The sequence below is a fragment of the Coptis chinensis genome, chromosome 6 (genome assembly GCF_015680905.1).
Source record: "Coptis chinensis isolate HL-2020 chromosome 6, ASM1568090v1, whole genome shotgun sequence".
Lineage (NCBI taxonomy): Eukaryota > Viridiplantae > Streptophyta > Magnoliopsida > Ranunculales > Ranunculaceae > Coptis > Coptis chinensis.
In genome coordinates, this window is record NC_141461.1 from 9068330 (window position 1) to 9087981 (window position 19652).

At 35.0% G+C, this 19652-nt stretch overlaps 3 protein-coding genes and 1 non-coding gene across 6 annotated transcripts; 2 read left to right on the top strand and 2 right to left on the bottom strand.

Moving 5' to 3' along the window:
• Positions 1 to 4311: 4311 nt before the first annotated feature.
• On the bottom strand, positions 4312 to 6138 carry LOC147491308 (uncharacterized). The gene is made up of 5 exons (XM_086567226.1): positions 5429 to 6138; positions 5085 to 5306; positions 4911 to 4976; positions 4741 to 4806; positions 4312 to 4602 (listed from the first exon to the last, which is right to left on the bottom strand). Exons 1-5 carry the CDS (start codon positions 6074 to 6076, stop codon positions 4510 to 4512), a joined length of 1095 nt encoding a protein of 364 aa, XP_086423352.1. The 5' UTR covers positions 6077 to 6138; the 3' UTR covers positions 4312 to 4509.
• Positions 6139 to 9103: 2965 nt separating this feature from the next.
• On the bottom strand, positions 9104 to 9175 carry TRNAD-GUC (transfer RNA aspartic acid (anticodon GUC)). Its single transcript has one exon. It is a non-coding gene; the product is annotated as a tRNA-Asp (tRNA).
• A 3-nt stretch (positions 9176 to 9178) lies between these two features.
• LOC147491310 (putative ribonuclease P/MRP protein subunit POP5) lies at positions 9179 to 13422 on the top strand. 3 transcript variants are annotated; one of them, XM_086564337.1, is made up of 4 exons: positions 9179 to 9314; positions 12133 to 12317; positions 12415 to 12552; positions 13055 to 13422. In XM_086564337.1, the coding sequence occupies exons 2-4, from the start codon at positions 12143 to 12145 to the stop codon at positions 13201 to 13203; spliced, it is 462 nt and encodes a 153-aa protein (XP_086420463.1). In that variant the 5' UTR covers positions 9179 to 9314; positions 12133 to 12142; the 3' UTR covers positions 13204 to 13422. The 3 variants fall into 3 exon arrangements, with proteins under 3 accessions (XP_086420463.1, XP_086420464.1, XP_086420462.1); XM_086564338.1 differs by having other exon boundaries at positions 9288 to 9314; positions 12115 to 12317; XM_086564336.1 differs by having other exon boundaries at positions 9310 to 9347.
• Positions 13423 to 13686: 264 nt separating this feature from the next.
• LOC147491311 (mitotic checkpoint protein BUB3.1-like) lies at positions 13687 to 18344 on the top strand. Its single transcript, XM_086564335.1, has 9 exons — positions 13687 to 13888; positions 13966 to 14096; positions 14165 to 14247; positions 15227 to 15493; positions 16415 to 16490; positions 16795 to 16875; positions 17603 to 17681; positions 17758 to 17858; positions 17963 to 18344. The coding sequence occupies exons 1-9, from the start codon at positions 13769 to 13771 to the stop codon at positions 18045 to 18047; spliced, it is 1023 nt and encodes a 340-aa protein (XP_086420461.1). The 5' UTR covers positions 13687 to 13768; the 3' UTR covers positions 18048 to 18344.
• Positions 18345 to 19652: the final 1308 nt, after the last annotated feature.

Here is a 19652-nt window from a genome sequence, read left to right on the forward strand (position 1 = left end):
ATTATGGAAAGGTCCTAAGCCTATCCAAAAATGCTTTAAAATATAGGGGGTGTCTTGTCAAGGCTATTGTGAATGAATCTAAAAGAAGTATTTTTGAAACCTAGAACTATCACCTAGTAGATGTTCATTGGTTAAACTCATAATATTGATACTTGGTTTCAGTTGTCATGAGTGATAACAATCTTGTAGATACCACACTATTATTAAATGTCTTATATGCTAATTTAATTAAGGTTGTGTTTTCTGTGAAATTGGCATAGAGTGGTTGAATGTTAATAATGAACTACAAAAAGAGAATCTCATAATTTCTGAATAAGAAATTTGGAAGACTATCAGTGAGTACATCCACTATTCATGGTGATGACGTTTATATGTTTCTTGAGGAAGATTCATTAACTTATAAGGAAGTTGTATGTCTATGAGAAGTGTCCTTTTTTAAGGATACAACTCTTCTAAACTGGACTCTTGATTTACACAAATCATAAGGAAATGTAGTTAATCTACCTATTGGGGGATCTATAGGTTGAATTGGATCTTCAAAAGAAAACTAAAACGTGATAGTTGTATTGCAAAATACATGGCTAATAATAATAGCCAAGGGGTTTCACTCAGTGAAAAGATTTATACTATTTTGAAACCTTGCTCATGTAACTAGAATTTCTTATTCAGAATTCTAAAGACTTTAGTTGAGTAGTTGTGAGGAACTACAATACCAAGTAGTACCAGGTGATGAGCTTAAGGTATACAATTTAGTAAAATCTTAATTTGTATGAGTTGATTCAAGCGCCTATAAATGGCATGAGCAATTCAACAACATATTGGTGTTGTATGGATGTCAAAGTACCGTTGTTAATAAAGATGTGTACTTTCTTTAGAGTAAAGTAAGACATATATGTTAATCTCTCTTTGTTTAGATGATTTAATATAATATCATGAGCGCTAGCATTGATAATGTGTATGAGACAAAGAAATTCCTATTTGAAACACATAATAGACCGTCATTGAAAATAATAGTTCATTATGTTGTTAAACTCATTTATGTAACTGCTATATTAAGTTGTCAAGATGTACGTTGATATTTGAATATGGTTGAAGCTCACAACGTACCTTAAACCAGACAGGCCGGATGGTATAGGAGAATTTCAGGCACTATAGAATTGAATAACTAGTGAATATAGGAATTCAAACTCATGTTGGTCTCATTATGTTGTTATAGCACTTAGTAGAAATAATTTTCATTGAAAAGTATGGGTATTACGTTAGTAAGACTGTGTTAACACTTCTTGTGTTAGATATCCATCTTATAAAAATAATCTACTTGTGTTTTCTCATACTAATAAATATGTCAATATCTTTGGTTGCCTATTGTACTTGATGGATTATATATGTGAGACATGGCATTGCCTACATAAAATCATACTGAGTTGATAATCTATTGTTCTTATAAGGAACATTGGATGTATATTGTCAGATTATCCAAATACTATAGCGGAGCCATTGATTATGGACTTATGTTTAGTAGATTTCTATCCTTGTTGGAAGGGTAATGTGTTATAAACTGAATCCAGTAATGTTTTTGTGTTTACCCTTGGTGGAAATTGAGTGTCTTAGATATCATCTAAGCTAATCGCTTTAGAAAAGGCATGTGATGATGCTGAGTGGGTTAGCAACCTCTTGGCAAATCTTCTCATTGGCTCTAAACAACCTCCTGATGTGTATATGCTTTGCAATAGCTATGACATAAAGAAATATGTGCAATGGGAAAAGAATACATGTAAGTTTGAGATATAACTTAATCAAGCAGCTGCTGAAGATTATGTTAGGTCGGACTTAGTTTGGCCACATGTCTGACCGCACCACTTATTTGGAGGCAAGTGGTTATACGTCGAGGGAGATGGGACTAATGCCCATATATATATAGGGCGACACTGACAGCAACCCTACCTATATGATTGGAGATCCCATGAAGTAGGTTCAAAGGGAAAAACAAGTCACTTCGTCGTCCTGCAGTACTATCATCTTATTTATTTATGAGACGTCCCACCCTATGGCGAGATGGTACTATAGTATACTTTGTATAACTAGAATTGCAGTGAGTAAGGATGAGTTCTTTAACTCTTATTGGATTCTATAGCCCATATTTTAATGAGGTGGTGTATTTAAACTGCAATGTATGCCTGATGGAAATCCACCTACGTGAATGTAGAACTAATGAGTATTTGGGCAAGTACTCTAGAGCATTCATGGAACACAGGCAGCGTAGGGCCAAAAAGCGTAACACCGCAGAATTGGCATATTATGAAAAAACAATGTGGGTGCATGCCATCTATTTAACTACAAGGGAAGTTGGTTCAAAGATTTTTTTAATCTACCGTTTTCACGTGAGAAAAGACATGTTACCCTATGACTGGTTTAAGCCCGAAAGGCACCAGTATCTTCGGCATTGCAATTTCGTTTCTCTCTGGCATTTCATAAACCCTTTCTTTTATAATATCATATCCTATTCCAAAATAGTCGGGGACTATAAGTATTTTGAAATAGTGAGGGATTGTTGGAATCTCTTTGTTATATTTCAATGATTCAATCTACTTAAAAGTGAGCAAAGTGGAGGTAGAGAACATTGAGTGTTCTCTCCACTTTTATGCTTGGAAGATAGTCCCATATTGCCTAAACTTGTTTTGCTTTTGGAGCAAGTTTTGGATTTCTGTTTCGATGGGTTTCCTATTACGTTTTCGAAACCCATTTGTGACTCTCTATATAACCAAGACTGTGTGAACCACATCATATATACTTAGGCCCTATTTGGCAGCATGAATTGCCCAACCTATAGAATGAATAAGACCCTGTATACCAGGTTTTGGGTTTAGGTGAGATAACACGAAAGAAATACAGGAGAGAGAGAAAACATCTTTTTATTATTCATTCAAGTTATACACTCAAAAAATTGAGCCTTCTTCTTCACCCACTCATTTTCTTCTCTCACAAATTTCTCCCTCCACCTTTCCAAATTAAAATTAGAGATCATATTTTTTTTTCTCACAAATTTCTCCCTTTGCCTTTCCAAATTAAAATTAGAGATCATAAACAGGAGGAGCAAGCAACAAAAAAAACATAAATGGTCTATGGTTTCTTCTTCTTCACCGTCTCTATTCCAATCGACCGACCATCACTTTGATTCTTTAATGAAATTATGTTGAATTGAAGTTTGGTTTTTCTTTGTGAAGTTATTGATACAGGTTTTCTTTGGTCAATTTGTGTTTTTTTTTTTTTTTTTTTTTTTGTTTTTTATTCCATTTGGGGAGTTGAAAAAAAAACAATAAAAAATAGACAAGACAATCTCTCTAAAGAAAAAGGGACTAAGCAGTTTCTAGAGTAACTACTTTTTGAATATCCACCACTTGTTTTCCATACCCTAAACATGGTCAAGTACTACCGAAGTTCACATGGCCAAACAGAGCTTTATAGAAATAGATCTCGCACAAATAAAACCCAAGTTTCTCCTTCTCTTCTTAATGTCAGCCGCTAGAGAGAGTTATTACGCCGTTCTAGAGAGAAGTCTGATTAATGCAAAACCAGCCTTCTGTAACTATTGAATCCTGTGAGGAGAAGACGCCATTGTAGCCTTTTTGCACCAGTGGAAGGGGCGAAATCTTTCCTTAAAGACAGTCTTATTGACGCCTTGGTTGTTCACTGTTCGTCTCATGTTCCTTCTGTTCTACTCTAGTTGCTGTTTACATATAACTATTCTAACATTTACCATAGGTAGCTTTGGGGAAGATATCACCGATGTCATATAGATTAACGGTGTTAACAGGCACCATATTTTGTAGAACCTGGATACAACCTGATCGAACGCAACCAATAATGAGATATGGTTGAGGTGTCGGTAGTTCAATTGTAACGGACTAGACAAATACCAAGATCCATATGTACATAGGTTGGTACGGTTATGAACTTATGGTTTAGAACTGATTGATTTCATTTGCCAGAGGCAGGTAGCCCAGGATTCATTCATTTGCGGATCAATTTCTAGTTTGAAAATGCTAAACTAATCGTAGTCAATAGGAGGATTCTATTATTAAATGCTTTAGATATCTGAGAACAAAGTCTAAATGTTTTTTAATATGGCTTGCCTTTCCTATGGAGCATCTTTCCTCAACACTTTCTGAAAAAGTCTCACTAGTTTTATACTTATATTCTTTCATATATTCAGTTTCGAACAGTATTAAACATCTCACATGATCTGAACTCCTTTCATCTATGGAGAATGAATTTACTTTTTATAAGGTATATCTGGAGAATGATATTCATGTGTTTAATCTCGTAAACAAACATGTTCTCAGAGATAGGATGGCATTAAATATACTTCATTAATCATGGGGATTACACCACATGAGCTAAAAAAAATTGTATGTTGAGTTATTAAACCCTTACAATATAGCTCTTAATTTTAAAGGAAATATATAGTTATTAACAGACTTCAGAACCACCCTCTTTTATCATCAAATGTCATTGTGGTAGAGAGATCTTGAGATCAAGCCCAATGTCCATGCCGTTGTAGGCTAGGGGAGCATACATCCATAGATCATCGGAACTTAAGAGCTGCATAACAGAATTGGTAATAAATAAGTAACAAACCCCATAAAAACTTTAAAAGATCATGCACATCAGTACTGGTGGTAATAGCTTTCTCAATTTAGTTAATCAAGATCCATAACATTTCTAGCTTTTTTCTCGTACCTTGATTTGAACCTGCAAAAACTTCACATACTGAACGGCTTCTTCAAGCATTGTGCTAATGTCAACCTGCCACACCATGAAGAAAAGAATCAGTACTAGGGTTTTCTTTCTTGCAATTATATATTTAACAAGGAATACATCATAAAAACATGCTCGAGTGTCCAACTTACCTTTGTTCCATTAGGCACTAGATTCTGTAGGATTCTCAACCTTTCGTTTATTCTTTCTCTTCTTTTCTGGTAAGAAAAATCGGATGATTTAGTATTATTCTCGATGAACTCGTATTAGCTAGCACTCAATGTTCTGTTATGCACTATGCTGCTATATGGTGCCAATGTACTTACCCTTGCATATATACTTTGAGGGTCAGTTGCAGATCCCCTACTAGCTCTTGTTTTGCCATTCGAGTCAAGAGCTTCAGACTCCTTAGAGTTTGAAGTCTCCACTCTGTTTTGTTCTTGTGAAACATTGGTATCATCCTCAGAGTTGCAACAGCTAGAGCTCTGCGCATTTGAGTCGGGATTAATCTCTTCCTCATTGTTGCTAGTTGTGGCAACCGTTTGCTTCTTTTGATTTTACTTTCTTGTTCCTTTGGACCTGGTGTATGATAAGAAGTTAACAAACATAACACTCGTGAAAAATATTGCTCAGGTTGACTGAAAAGTATGAGATTAAACATTTTACTTACATATCTTGAAACCCGAGACCTTTTCTTAGGATTCTCAGATGAAATGGTGATGCTTTTATCTTCTGTGGCTGTTGCAGATTCTGTCGTCTCAGATTTCCCCTTTGAATGCAGTTTTGTATCAGGAGAGACAACAGCATTCAGAGATAATCCTTCAGAGTCTTCCAAACTATTGCTACTCAGTTCTTCATTCATGAGAGCAACCTCTTCCACTACATTGTCAGGAAATAACTTAGTCATTAAGCTGGGCTTTTGTTCCTCAAATATACAATGATCCACTGGCATGAAACTGTTATCGGTAATCAACATTGGACCAGGATCACTCGTGTGGTAATTTTCTTGTCCCATATCTGGGAGATAGATACTGCTATCACTACTACTGTAACTACCTCTAGGAAAATAATAGGAATTAGAGTTAGGATTGTCTTGATAGTAGCGTAAATTCTCATCGAACCCCAGCACCGCATTCATAGTACACTCATGACTAGGCCAAAAGGTAGTTGATGCATCCAAGCTCATACCCCCATCTTGTTCACTTGGAAAGGGGTAGTTACTGACAAACTGTGCCATGAAACTTGCTTCCTCATGGGAAAATATTGCACCAAATGAACTAATACGTTCACCCTCAGACATTGCTCCTACAGTCTCCATTCTCTCTCTCAAAAGATGTGAACTCTAAAAAGAACAAAAGCAAATAAGGTAACTGAGTGTTAACTGTTAACAGAAGCTCAATTTGCTCGATACTTGAGGACAAACAGAATTCTGTCACATATTTATACCAAGTACACCCAAGGATGTTGCACTGAATTGACTTCATTTCTAAATGATTTTCAAATTCTTAATTCCCAATCATTGATGTAAAGGAGTTCCAAGTTTTAGGTGACTCATTGCACGAGTCCACGGTGGGGTAGACGCGGAGCGAAGTACAACTAAGATAAGGCCAAGTTCAGGCAATGATAGACTAAAATAATGTAACCTTTTAACAGCTTTAAGCGGTTTCAAATTGCTTATAAAAAAGTATAAAACATAATGAAGATGATTAAACAGTCTTTAAAACAATCATTGAAATGAGACCAAAAGTGATTAATTAGTTGCAAAGTAGTTGATTAGGGAAGAATAATTGTGACTCAGACTGATAATAAGCAGAAGGTGTAGTAGACCTACAGTCTGGCAAATGCAAGAACGTGGGGACCTACTTGAATATTGATAAACCGATAGAATTCTGCTATGAGTTTTTTAAAAGGTGAAACTGAAATTTGTCGATAAAGGGCGGCGAGATCGTGGTTATAGGTCTGACATTCTTAAAAGTAGGCTCGATGAGACAATATATATATACATGGACGTCGATTCTTGTCCCCCTTGATGTTTCATACCTAACAAGTTTTCCTTTGCTTAACACGGTAACACCTCGTATATATGCAACACTTAAACAGTGAAGATCTACAGTAAACAGGATGGAAACAAACTCTAGAAAACCAAGTTTGGGTCTATAATCTATTAACGCCGATTTGAAGCATTTGATGCAACACGCATTAGGATTTTGAAGTGCATTTACATTTACATGTAAAATAAGCACAGACATGTAAAGAAAGGGAATTGCTATAATGTACTAATTCCTGATCTGAAAATATTTTTCGCAATTGCTGTGGAGTAAGAATTAATTTTAAATAACTGGGCACTGAAACAGGTGGGAATACTCAAAATCTGAAACTCAGTGACCATTTTAATTGACTAAAACGCCCTTGCATACTTTAAAATCATCTCATACACTGCACGGCAATGGGATAGTTAATGTCATATTTCAAACAGTTGACCACTGTTTTATTTTGTATTTAAAATTGGTGCCCTAATAAACTATGCATTTTCGCTTAATAGTTTACATGAACAGAGGTCAGGCGAAAAAACTTTCCCCTTAATGGTTCAATTACCCCTAGACGCTATAGTTGAGCTGAAGTTCGATTTTTTTTCCCCCCTTTAAAATTAGGAGCGCACTAGTACATTTAGTTACTGCTCAAATTTGTAGAATACCAGAATTAAAATCACTTTGGAGGATCTTGGTTTTATCTAGCCCTGAACAGGCGACTGTATGATCTGTCGCGAAACGATTATACTCCAAAAACGAGAATAAAATCTAATAATAATCCAAAATCCTAGAATGAAAATATCTGATTTTGTTGTTTTTTAAGAATTTTATCTTGGTTCAGCCGGCCTGCACGACCTTAGGATTAAGGGCACTTGAGAGCTGTCACTTGCCCTGCATAACCCTCAGTAGACAGCACATAACTTTTAACTTAGTTTATTTATCTTGATTTGGTCTCCTCTTATGTGAAGGAGACACATGAACCACTAGTTCATTGCCACGAGGTCTCTAATGTATTCTGTTTAAAAGTGATGAAAAGCATATTTTTGATAAGTAATTTTAATTTATGACACACAACATGTCGATAGATAAAACCTTTTAGGTTGCAAAGTTGTTGCTAGGCGATATCCCACAAGTGACAAGCCACGCAATACCAATGGTCACAACTCTATGACAAACTCACACTGGCAACTCAGAAATGAGTTGCACTTCTACCACTGTATTTTCTATGGATATTAAGCTCACTTTACACCAAGATAGTTTTTTTTTGCTAAAGACCAAGACAGGTCATTTTTGTGAAAACTGTTAAATACATAGTCAGACCAAAGAGAAACACAATAACACATAACTTAAGGAAAATATTAAAAAGTATTACAACGGTTTGATTTGTAAAAGAAAATGGACCAGTTCCATGACGGTGTACCTGTCCTTGTGGTCCTTATTAGGATGGAGGAAACTACATCAAATAAGTACTTATATATATGCTGATATGCATGAGCGAGACCTGCAAAGTCTAATGCAGAAGTTCTTTTTCTTTTAGGAATTTAATAACAAATAAATAATTATACATGAGTGAACGAGTCCAAACTCCAAACTCCAAACTCCCGTTTCTTTTAAATATATATATATGGTGATACAAAGTCCTTCAACCATAATGGCATGTCTCATCCACACTAAAGTGCATTTCACGAAAACCACAGTATTATACAAATTAATTTGCATACTTCATGTTTAAGTCAATTAATTTACAAATTATTTAATTTCTCGATCTTTTCATTAACAAGTGGAGGTTTTTCAAATAAAATTTTCAACTCAAACACGACAATGTCAGAAACATGGCGAATGCCAGAGGCTGGCCTAGGACACGCCAGTTGAAATGGCTTCCAATTGCCGATTTGCATGAAACAAAACTCAATAACTGCATTTAGAGGCAAATGATCCAATGGCAATAATTTCATTTATAGTTTATTTTCTTATTTTTGTTTTCCACAATATTTCTTGTCAAACCTAAGACGTGCAGTTAGGCTGCTTAGTTTGTTGAAAGGTAGGTGATCCTAGCTAATAACATATATTCAAGCGATGATCGATTGACACTTACATTGTCAGGTCATTGATATACAATCATGAAACTTTTCCTAACACATGGAAAATTTTAATTGCCAACGTATCAATCAAATTAGCTAATTTTGATGGGTTAGATGGGCTTTCAAGGATTACTTTGTAAGTATGTTGAGAAGAACTTGATCTCAGGGAACAACAAGGCCAATGGGCAAATATACTTGCTAACATTTTTGAAATAAAATAAAAATAAAAATATACGCCGCTGCCGGGGATCGAACCCGGGTCACCCGCGTGACAGGCGGGAATACTCACCACTATACTACAACGACTTTGCTGATAGTTTGCAAGTACTATTTAAATTTCTCAACACAAAAAACTTCTCAAAATAATAGGATTTAGATAGTTTGTTTCCTTTGCAACTCGGTCCTTAATCTTTCCTCCACGAAGCAGAGGAGTTCGTTCTCACTGGTAACCCTTTATATGCGAATTATTAATGATACGGTAGATTTTGATACCACAATGTAGTTGTAGCTTCTATTACAAGTCAGAGTTCAGAATGCAAGTTGCCAAAAGTTCATATATATTTGTTGTTGAATATAGTCTGAGTTTTATATAATTCAGGATTCGACACTTGTTTTGGAAAATTGTAAGAGTGTTACCTGCATTTGCCATCCATATGTTAGTTCGTGTTCTTTTGAATCAATTAACACTACTTTATGTTTAGACTCTTTTTTTCTTTTTAGCTTATGTTACCATGTCACCAACTTCGCAGTGGTTACTGCAGTCCCTCTCTGTGCAGCAAGGCAAGTTTAAAACAATTTGGCCTTTCGTAGACCATTTGTTAAGCGCAGTTTCTGTACTTTGTATGAAAATGAAATTTTGTTCACTTTTGCAAATTTTGAACAATGTTTATATAGTTTGCTAAATAGAATAATGCTTCCAATATGTTGTACGAGTGTGTGACTCTGTTTTTTGAGTTTCAACTCTATGAATCTACTTATGAAAGGCATGCTTTGATGCCATACGACTTTCTTCGTAGTTGACCACTAGTTTTATAAGATGACAAGCTGTTTGAATTTTCGACATTACTCAAAAGTCAAAACACCTCCATCCTTTGTTCACTCGCCTGTTACTGTTTTCAGAGTTTCGAATTCATATTAAATTGCGACTGGTTTTAGAGTGTTTGTTTTCTTGGTCTTGTTCGGCACGAAGCTGAGGTAATCCTCTTTTTCTAATCTTGAGGGCATGATACAAATTTCATATTTACGGTAGGTTTTTGTTTGAAACCATGTTGACTTCAAAGCACTAAACCCCATTGAAGAATATATACAAATATCTATTTGGGTTTTTTATATGAAGTCAATTTGTTTTGGGGAGATTTTTGTTTTTTCAACTATAATGTCCGGAGTCAATATCATTATTGTGATGAATGTTTTTTTACAGAAGTTTGAAGATTTTGGATTATATTTAAAAGCTTGAAGTGAACTTGTCATAACTATTGATCTTCTATCTATCAGAAGAGTAAAGTTTGGTTCAGTCAGTAACAAGTATATGACTTTTCATCTCGCGGGTAGGGCGAGTAGGTACTCGTCCCTGTTATATATGGATCGTAGCAGGTGTTACTTTTTGTTCACTATTATTCATGTTGTGTCATTGATTGTCCCTATCATTTATGGATCATACTAGGTGTTAGCTTTTGCTCACCATCATTCAGATTGTGTCATTGATATGGGGGTTGGTGACATGAATAATATTTTTATCATTCAACTCCATCCACTTAGAGTTTTTGCATAGCATTTGCCTTTGATTAGAACTGAAGTAGTCCTCAGTGATGCAGTTAACGGTCATAACTGTACTTGTGTAGTCACTCTCTTTTTGGGATATCCTTAAATCCTCCAAGAGTATACAAAGAGTGATAGGAAGACCGAACAGCACTCATCGTGTGGTGGTCAGTGTAGGGGCAGTCAGAAGCTTTGGCTTTGTGATAAATAATGAAGGAACAAGATTTATTCAAGTGACCACAAGACTTGTGAGATATCAGACTATTCATTATCCACAAAAAAAAGAATAAAAAAAAGGAGGAAAAACAATATATAGTGTATTGATGAAAATTTCCGACGTGAGATCCAAAACAATCTCTGATTACTTGGCCAAGAAAAGGATAGAAGATATTATGAAACGAAGTCGGTGAATTGTCTTCCAAGTGTGGTCTCAAGTGTTTCCCTATTTTATTCTGATTATGAGATGCGTACCCGTTATTTCATTTTTGTTTTTACATGTTTTGTGGGTATTGTTCCTAAAACTAAATACAATCACAGTAGTTGTTTTCTGAATTTTGGACATGTTTCCACTCACTTACTAAATTCAGCAATAAGTGACAGTTTCAACTCTATGAATCTACTTATGAAAGGCATGCTTTGATGCCATACGACTTTCTTCGTAGTTGACCACTAGTTTTATAAGATGACAAGATGTTTCGAATTTTCGATTACTCAAAAGTCAAAACACCTCCTTCCGTTGTTCTCTCGCCTGTTACTGTTTTCAGAGTTTCGAATTCATATTAAATTGCGACTGGTTTTAGAGTGTTTGTTTTCTTGGTCTTGTTCTGCATGAAGCTGAGGTAATCCTCTTTTTCTAATCTTGAGGGCGTGATACAAATTTCATATTTACGGTAGGTTTTTGTTTGAAACCATGTTGACTTCAAAGCACTAAACCCCATTGAAGAATATATACAATATCTATGTGGGTTTTTTATATGAAGTCAATTTGTTTTGGGGGGATTTTGTTTTTTCAACTATAATGTCCAGAGTCAATATCATTATTGTGATGAATGTTTTTTTACAGAAGTTTGAATTTTAATGGCACTGGTGGTATTCTCCTATTCTACGTGTTAATGATTTTATTTTTCTTGTTTGATTACAATTTAGAACTAGTCTCATTGCTTTTCTCAAATTTTGGGAGCATGAAAGTAACAACATTGGTGTTCTTCACTGCTGTTGTTGGTCATAGTTTTAAACTAAATTACAGTTACACATAGGAATTAGTATTTTCTTGTAATTTGGTTGTTGGTTTAGGTGCCGGACAGCAAAAGTTGGGTATCCCTATTTTTTCTTGTTTGTGGCTTGGGTTAAGCATGCTATGATTCATTTATTGGACATTTATTTGTTCCCATAGGATATTGTACTTTTGTATGATGGTATGATTTAAGGGGAATGTGCTTAATAACAGTGAAATTTGTTTTTGTCTGGAATACAATTTTGTTTGACAGATGGTTGGATATATGCAGGAGTGTCATTATGAAGTTTAGAAATAGGTATATGGTAATGGAGATCTTCTTGGATCCTAACAATGACATTGGCAAAGAGGACCCAATTATTGTGACAAGTTATAATGTAACGAAAGCAGTTAAAGACAGCATTCTTTTGAACTTTGGGGAGTGCGGTTTAGCCACAACGATGGGATCATTCTCGGGTAAGTAAATCTATATTACAAACTGCTTCTAGTAGTAGTGATGTTTGCTAGTTCGCTTTGTTACTTCATTGTTCTATGACTTGTATGTTGTGTGTAGTTACATACGTGAATCCCATAACAAAGCTTTGCATCATGAGAGTCTCAAGAGAAACATTCCAAAACGTGTGGGCTGCAATCACCATGGTCAGAATCATTGGAAATTGTCCAGTGACATTCAACTTACTGGACTCCACTGGTGAGTGCAACTCTTGATTTTGGATTATATTTAAAAGCTTGAAGTGAACTTGTCATAACTATTGATCTTCTATCTATCAGAAGAGTAAAGTTTGGTTCAGTCAGTAACAAGTATATGACTTTTCATCTCTAGGGTAGGACGAGTAGGTACTCGTCCCAGGTGTTATTTTTGGTTTACTATTATTCATGTTGTGTTATTGATTGCCCCTATCATTTTGTGGATCATACTAGGTGTTAGCTTTTGCTCACCAGCATTCAGATTGTGTCATTGATATGGGGGTTGGTGACATGAATAATATTTTTATCATTCAACTCCATCCACTTAGAGTTTTTGCATAGCATTTGCCTTTGATTAGAACTGAAGTAGTCCTCAGTGGTGCAGTTAACTATACTTGTCTAGTCACTCTCTTTTTGGGATATCCTTAAATCCTCCGAGAGTATACAAAGAGTGATAGGAAGAGCGAACAGCAATAAGTGACAGTATTGACTTGTTTTTGTAACAGGAAGCCTCAAAGTCCTCAAAAGCACAGCCTTGAAGTGCGACGAAGCGAAATTTGAACAGTACAAGCAGTTGGTAGGAGATGATAAACTCACAGCTGAGACTACTCAGAAAATGCAGAACAGTCTTGAGAAGATCAAATTCTTGAACTGAGGTGTTGAGGATGATATGAGAAAGTCGCTCCATTTCTTTGATACAAAGAAACATCTTGTTTTTCAGTTAGTTTTGTTGTTTACATGTTGAAGATGAATTGATGTTCATGCATATATATATACTAGCATGTGTCCTGTGCTACGCATCAGTTAAGCCAAATTGTAAAGAACTAAAATGAAAAAATTAAAAAAAAAATTAAAGAGAAATTTTTTTTGTGAATCTCTCACTAAGAAAGAGAACAATTTTCTAAAAATGGGGAAGATATACAATTCCTATACATAAATTTTAGCTTTTAAATTAAGAAGACTATCTTAAAATTATTGAAGAAGGAGGTGGTTCAATTTTAATAGAGATTAGAGAGCTAATTGTAATTAATAAATATGAGAGATGTAATTTAAATAAACGTAGGAAGGTGGTTCTAAAATCTTAAAATTGAGAGATTAGGAAGTAGGAACCATCCCAACCCAACTTTAAGCCCGGCCCAAATTTAGAACCACGATCAGTTCAAAAGGTCAAAAATCCCCGACTAATTTTTGTTGTTAAGAAGAATTGAAAACTCGAAATAATGACAGCGATAATACCGGCGGTGCCGGGGAAAGAATTATCAAACCCACCGAAAGATGGTATATCAAATCTTCGTTTCTCTAATCACAGTGACCATCTTCTGGTTTCCTCATGGGACAAGGTACGTAATGTAACCTCTCGGTGTCTGTTCATTTCTAGATAAGTAAATAACATTTCATTTGTTGGATGTTGGATTAGAGTGTGAGATTATACGATGCGGGTTCGAATGCAATGTTGGGTGAGTTTATGCATGGTGGCCCAGTTTTAGATTGTTGTTTTCATGACGATTCTTCCGGCTTTAGTGCTTCTGCTGATAATACTGTCAGGAGGTAATTATATTCTTTTTTTATTTTATTTTTCCGAGTTTTGGTTTATTGATTAATTCAGTTGATTTCAGGTTGATTTTTAGCTCTGGGAAAGAGGATATATTGGGAAGGCATGATGCACCTGTGCGCTGCATTGAGTACTCATATGCAACAGGTAATTAATAGGCACCTTCAACTTGGTCATCACTCAGTGGTGTTTAGGCGTGTCCTTCCTTACCCCTTACCTGACCTGTGCTCCCTTTGGATAGATTGTTGCATTACCCTCCAATTCAAGGGCATAAACTCTTGTACACGTTTCCTTTTCAAATGTACTTGTAAAGCCTTGCAAGTTTCTTAAGTGACTGTTTTAGTCTGCTTGTTATGGTACACTCTAAAATCTTAACTAGAAATAGGACTAGGTTTGAATAAGGTTTTCTTTGAATTGTAGAAATAATTTTCATGGGAAACTTCCATTTTAATATTTAGTTTTCGATCCAACTCTTGATTCTGCATGAACTGTTCACAACTCAATATTGCAATGGTGTGCATTTTTTATTTTATTTGATTTATTTTTTTTTTTAAGAGAAGAGAGAGAGAGAGAGAGAGGCTGAGGTTAGAGCTCTTGAGTGGGAAACGTTCCCACTAAATTCAACGAACTAATAGGAATTTCGCTTAATTTCACCATCAGAATAATTTCCACAAATCACTTACACCCATATTGTATCTGTTTTTTCAAGCTGCTCCTGAAATGTAGTCTGCTCCTGATGGTAATGAGTACTTGCTCTAAAGTTAAGCTTGTCTTGTAACTATATCCAGTTAAGTTTTCATAGTGGAACTCAACCTTCAACATTGTAAGGACCTATACTTACTGAATTATGTCTGCCTGTTTCTGAGTTTAGTAGTGTATTTGTGAGTACAATATATTTCTTTATTCAACATATATGAGATGAGCTTTCACAAGGCGTTGAGACCTTACACTTGACTGCTGAGTTAGTATGTACTGCCCTGATGAGGTTTTGATTTAACCACAAGCTTCAACTTGCTTTAGAACTTTTTTTTTCAAAGAATCATCTTTGTGCTTGTTCCCAAGTAAATTTGCTTATTTAAAATTTCTTGGTAAAAGATCTTAATATCTTTGTAATCCATGCAAATAGGACAAGTGATTACTGGAAGTTGGGACAAAACAGTGAAGTGTTGGGATCCTAGAGGTGCAAGCGGGAAGGAGCGCACTCTTGTTGGCTCGCACTCACAACCGGAGCGTGTATATTCTCTTTCACTTGTTGGTCACCGTTTAGTTGTAGCAACTGCTGGAAGAAATGTAAATGTATACGATTTGCGTAACATGTCTCAACCAGAGCAAAGGAGGGAGTCTTCATTGAAATACCAGACCAGATGTGTTCGTTGTTATCCGAACGGGACAGGTACCATCTAAGTCTATATGACTATATCTATATGTTATATACGGAAAACATTTGATATTTCCTTCTGTTATGCTGATGGTTATAAAACTCTTTGGTAATAGGAGATTTTTGTTTTGCAAAATGAAATGTGCATCTCCATGTTCTTCATCTGAATCTCCGAATTGTTTATGTATGGTCAATCAGATCACGTTGGAGATTAAACATTGTACTACTAGTTCATTTCTTATGTTACTTGGACACTCCATATTTTAATCCGTGTTGGATACGTATCCACGCGTCCGTGTCAGAAACATATTATATGTGATATACCTCAATTTTTCATATTTCACCGTGTTAGACACGTCGTATCCGTATCAGATACGGACACATGTATGACGTATCCATGCCAATGTAACTTAGTTTATTTCCTAGTGTTTTATTCTTTGTGAATTATTGAATAAGATCATTGCTGATCTTGAAATGTACTCAGTTTTGCCTATAATGATTAACCACACGTATGTATCTCTATAGTTTTGCGGAAAAAAAAATATACATTACTGTAATGGCAAAGAAGTTTTAAGAATATACTTACGACAAGGCTCCGTGAGCACAGCAAAGATATTTGGTGTCAGGATTCAAGAAATGTAGTCCTCATTAAGAGGAGTCACATTTGGTATTTCACTTGCAGATATTAGCGTTTCAGATGCTATTGAATGATTTTAGATACCAAATCGGTCATCCTAGCGGGAGTCAATTGACAAACCAATTAAAGGGCATTTTTCCTCTCCTTGGGAAGAAATAGTCGAGTAAATGTCACTGATAGTAGAGATACATATAATAGTGAACTCAAACAATTTCTATTTTGAATGTTGCTTTTGGATACCTTATGGATTCCCTGCTCTGGTTTCTCGAGGAAGATTTTAACTTTGCTTCCTTTCACAGGATTTGCTCTTAGTTCCGTGGAAGGCCGGGTTGCTATGGAGTTTTTTGATCTATCGGAGGCTGGTCAAGCCAAAAAGTATGTGCTTGTTCATGGGGAACTAGTCTACCAGACCCCACCATGCAAAAGCAGACTGACATGTGTCCTTTTGACTTCTTTATGTGTCATTACTTTTCACACCAATCTCACCCTCGCCATTTTTTCCATTGCACATCATGTGGCAAAGATAAGAGTTTTTGTACTGCTCCTTACCAACGACAAACAGTTTATTGCATTATAGAAATTATTACAACCACATTTTAAGTTGCCGTGTTTTGTAGTAAAGCTTTTGCATGTTTTTGCTGGGATTGTTGTACATTTATGGACCGTATGCATTGTGCAGATATGCTTTTAAGTGTCACCGGAAATCAGAGGCTGGAAGGGACACTGTGTACCCTGTCAATTCAATTGCTTTCCATCCAATGTGAGTTATCTTCTGTATTATTGGTCAATTTGTAATAGTACTGTCACTAAGTGTAGAATCACTTTATTGCCTATTGTCGCGCTGGTTGCAGTTGTATTCAGACTGATATATAGGATCTTGGCTGTAATAATACATCCTGACAGTGCATTATCCTGGTGGAAAATCCTCTGGGCTGAAAATGATTAATGGATTATTTAGTTCTTCATTATTTGGTACTGTGGATCAGGATAAAACTACTATCACAGTGGAATCAATTTTAGTGGGAAGTGAGAAATATATTTTGTGTTGCCCTGCAGAGATCCAATTGTTGATTTTGTGAATAGGTAGAAAGTAGATGATTGAGCATTATGTTTCACTCAAACAGAATTAGGATGATTTGAACTAAACTGCAAAGCATGTTGCTTTGTATTGTTTGTTGATTATTTCTCGAGTTTTCAGTCACAAGTCCTTGATCCATCTCGTAGAAATTATGATCCAATTCAAATAGCATATGCAAAGTTGTTTTAACAATTGAAATGGTGAAAACTATACCGCTAAGATTTTATAAACATGTTATAGATGGACCGATACAATAGTTAGTCAGATCACTTTTTTCTTTAACTATTAATAAGGAGAGGAAGTAATGAGCATTTTACCAATCGGCTAATGCTAGAAATCAGGAGAAGAAAAGAACCTTTTGAAAGCGTTTAATATGTCATCTAATGTGATCTGGATTTTATTGCATCAGCTACGGAACATTTGCAACAGGAGGTTGTGATGGCTATGTGAATGTGTGGGATGGAAACAATAAGAAGAGGCTGTACCAGGTAATACTATTTAGAAACTTGAGGTACTCATATTAATTAATAAGCAATCAATGACTTGTACACCTTTTTGTTTTAGTACGTAAGATATCCAAGCAGTGTAGCAGCGTTATCCTTTAGCAAAGATGGGCGCCTTTTGGCTGTAGCATCTAGTTATACATACGAAGAGGGAGAAAAACCGTATGACCTTGCACTCAATCTCCCAGTCTTCTTCAGTTTATTTAGTATCTTTTTCTGTTACATTGACTTTGTTACCAGTCATTTAATGGTTCTTCTCTTTGCAGCCATGAACCCGATGCCATATTTGTGCGCAGTGTAAATGAACTTGAAGTGAAGCCAAAGCCAAAACCGTACCCTAATCCTACCTAAAATATGTAGAAAGTTTGTTCAAGAATATTAACATTCTGGTAGCGGATGTATTTGTCCATGTCCGGTAGATGGTGAAGCCTGCTGGATTTGAATCAGAGATGTCCAATTGCTGACGTTTGGCTTCATTGTTAGTTTAATGACTTTATACACGAATATGTCAAATATTTGAGGATTATTGATCCCGTTTTCTGAACTAATTACCCTGTAGTTGTGAACAATATGAGAAAGATAAGATTATTCTGTTTTAGTATATATTACTAGATTTTGGACCCGGGCATACGCACGGGATCTATTAAATATTTTGTTTGCTGAAAAGGCTTTACAAAATATCTCATACAAATTTTCAAATCAGAATATATTTTTATTGAAAATAAATCAAAATACGTTAATGAAAGCGGCGTGATTATGACATATAAGTAATCTTTGGAAACTAAGGGATCAAATTGAGATAAAGATATTCACTTTGTAGTTTAGGATATTAATCCGTAATTTTTAAATAGAATTATCTTAAACTCGATCTAGTTTGTATAATAGTTTTCTTAGATTTATAGTAATTTAGCGGCAAATTTTCGAATCATAATATATTTTTATTGAAAATAAACCGAAATACGTTAATGAGCAGCGATTATGGTGCATAAGTACTTGGAAACTAAGGGATTAAATTGAGATAGTCTCTTCACTTTGTGGTTTAGAATATTAATCCGTAATTTTCAAATGGAATTATCTTAAACTCAATCTAGCTTGTATAATAGTTTTATTAGATTTATGGTGATTTAGCTATAAATCATCACCGTTCAGCTTACGTACTAATGTGTACAAATCACTAAAACATATTGATTATTTCCATATCATCAAAAAATACACTATTCCCATTTGAAAAGATTTATCACATGAACATGTCCTATGAACGGGTGTCATTATATTAAATTATTCTAAAAAATATTAGCAACTATGAATAGCTATGAAAAAATGAAAATTATATTAATTACTCATTTAAATTTCTTGCACCACTCTCTATAAAAAGGAAGCACCAAACCTTGATAAAACTCATCGACTTCTTTTTATTGTTAGGTTTAATAATATAAGTTTGATTAAAGCTTTGTGAGAATGTCCAATATGGCCAAAATAATATTGAAGATGCTTGAATAAAAAAATTATAATAAATACTATTTAAAATGCAAAACTATATTTGTCGAGACATTTATACTCCCTATATATAATACAAATATGTTTTAGGGTTATTAGTTCAATGCATTTGCATCAAATTTTTAATTTTTCATTAATTATATATTCTTTGATATTAGTTTAATGTAGTACGTTGCATCCAGTTTCTAATTTTTCATTAATTATTCTTTAAGGCTAGTTCAATGCAATTGCATCAAGTTTCCAATTTTCTGTTAATTATTATTTGAGGTTAGTTCAGTGCAATTGTATCCACTTTATGATTTCCCGTTAGTTATTCATTAAGGTTAATTCAGTACAGTTGCATCCAATTTTCGATGTTTCGTTAATTAGTCTTTGAGATTAGTTCATTGTATTTGCATCCATGTTTCAATCTCCCGTTAATTACTCTTTGAGGTTAGTTTAATACATCTGCATCCAGTT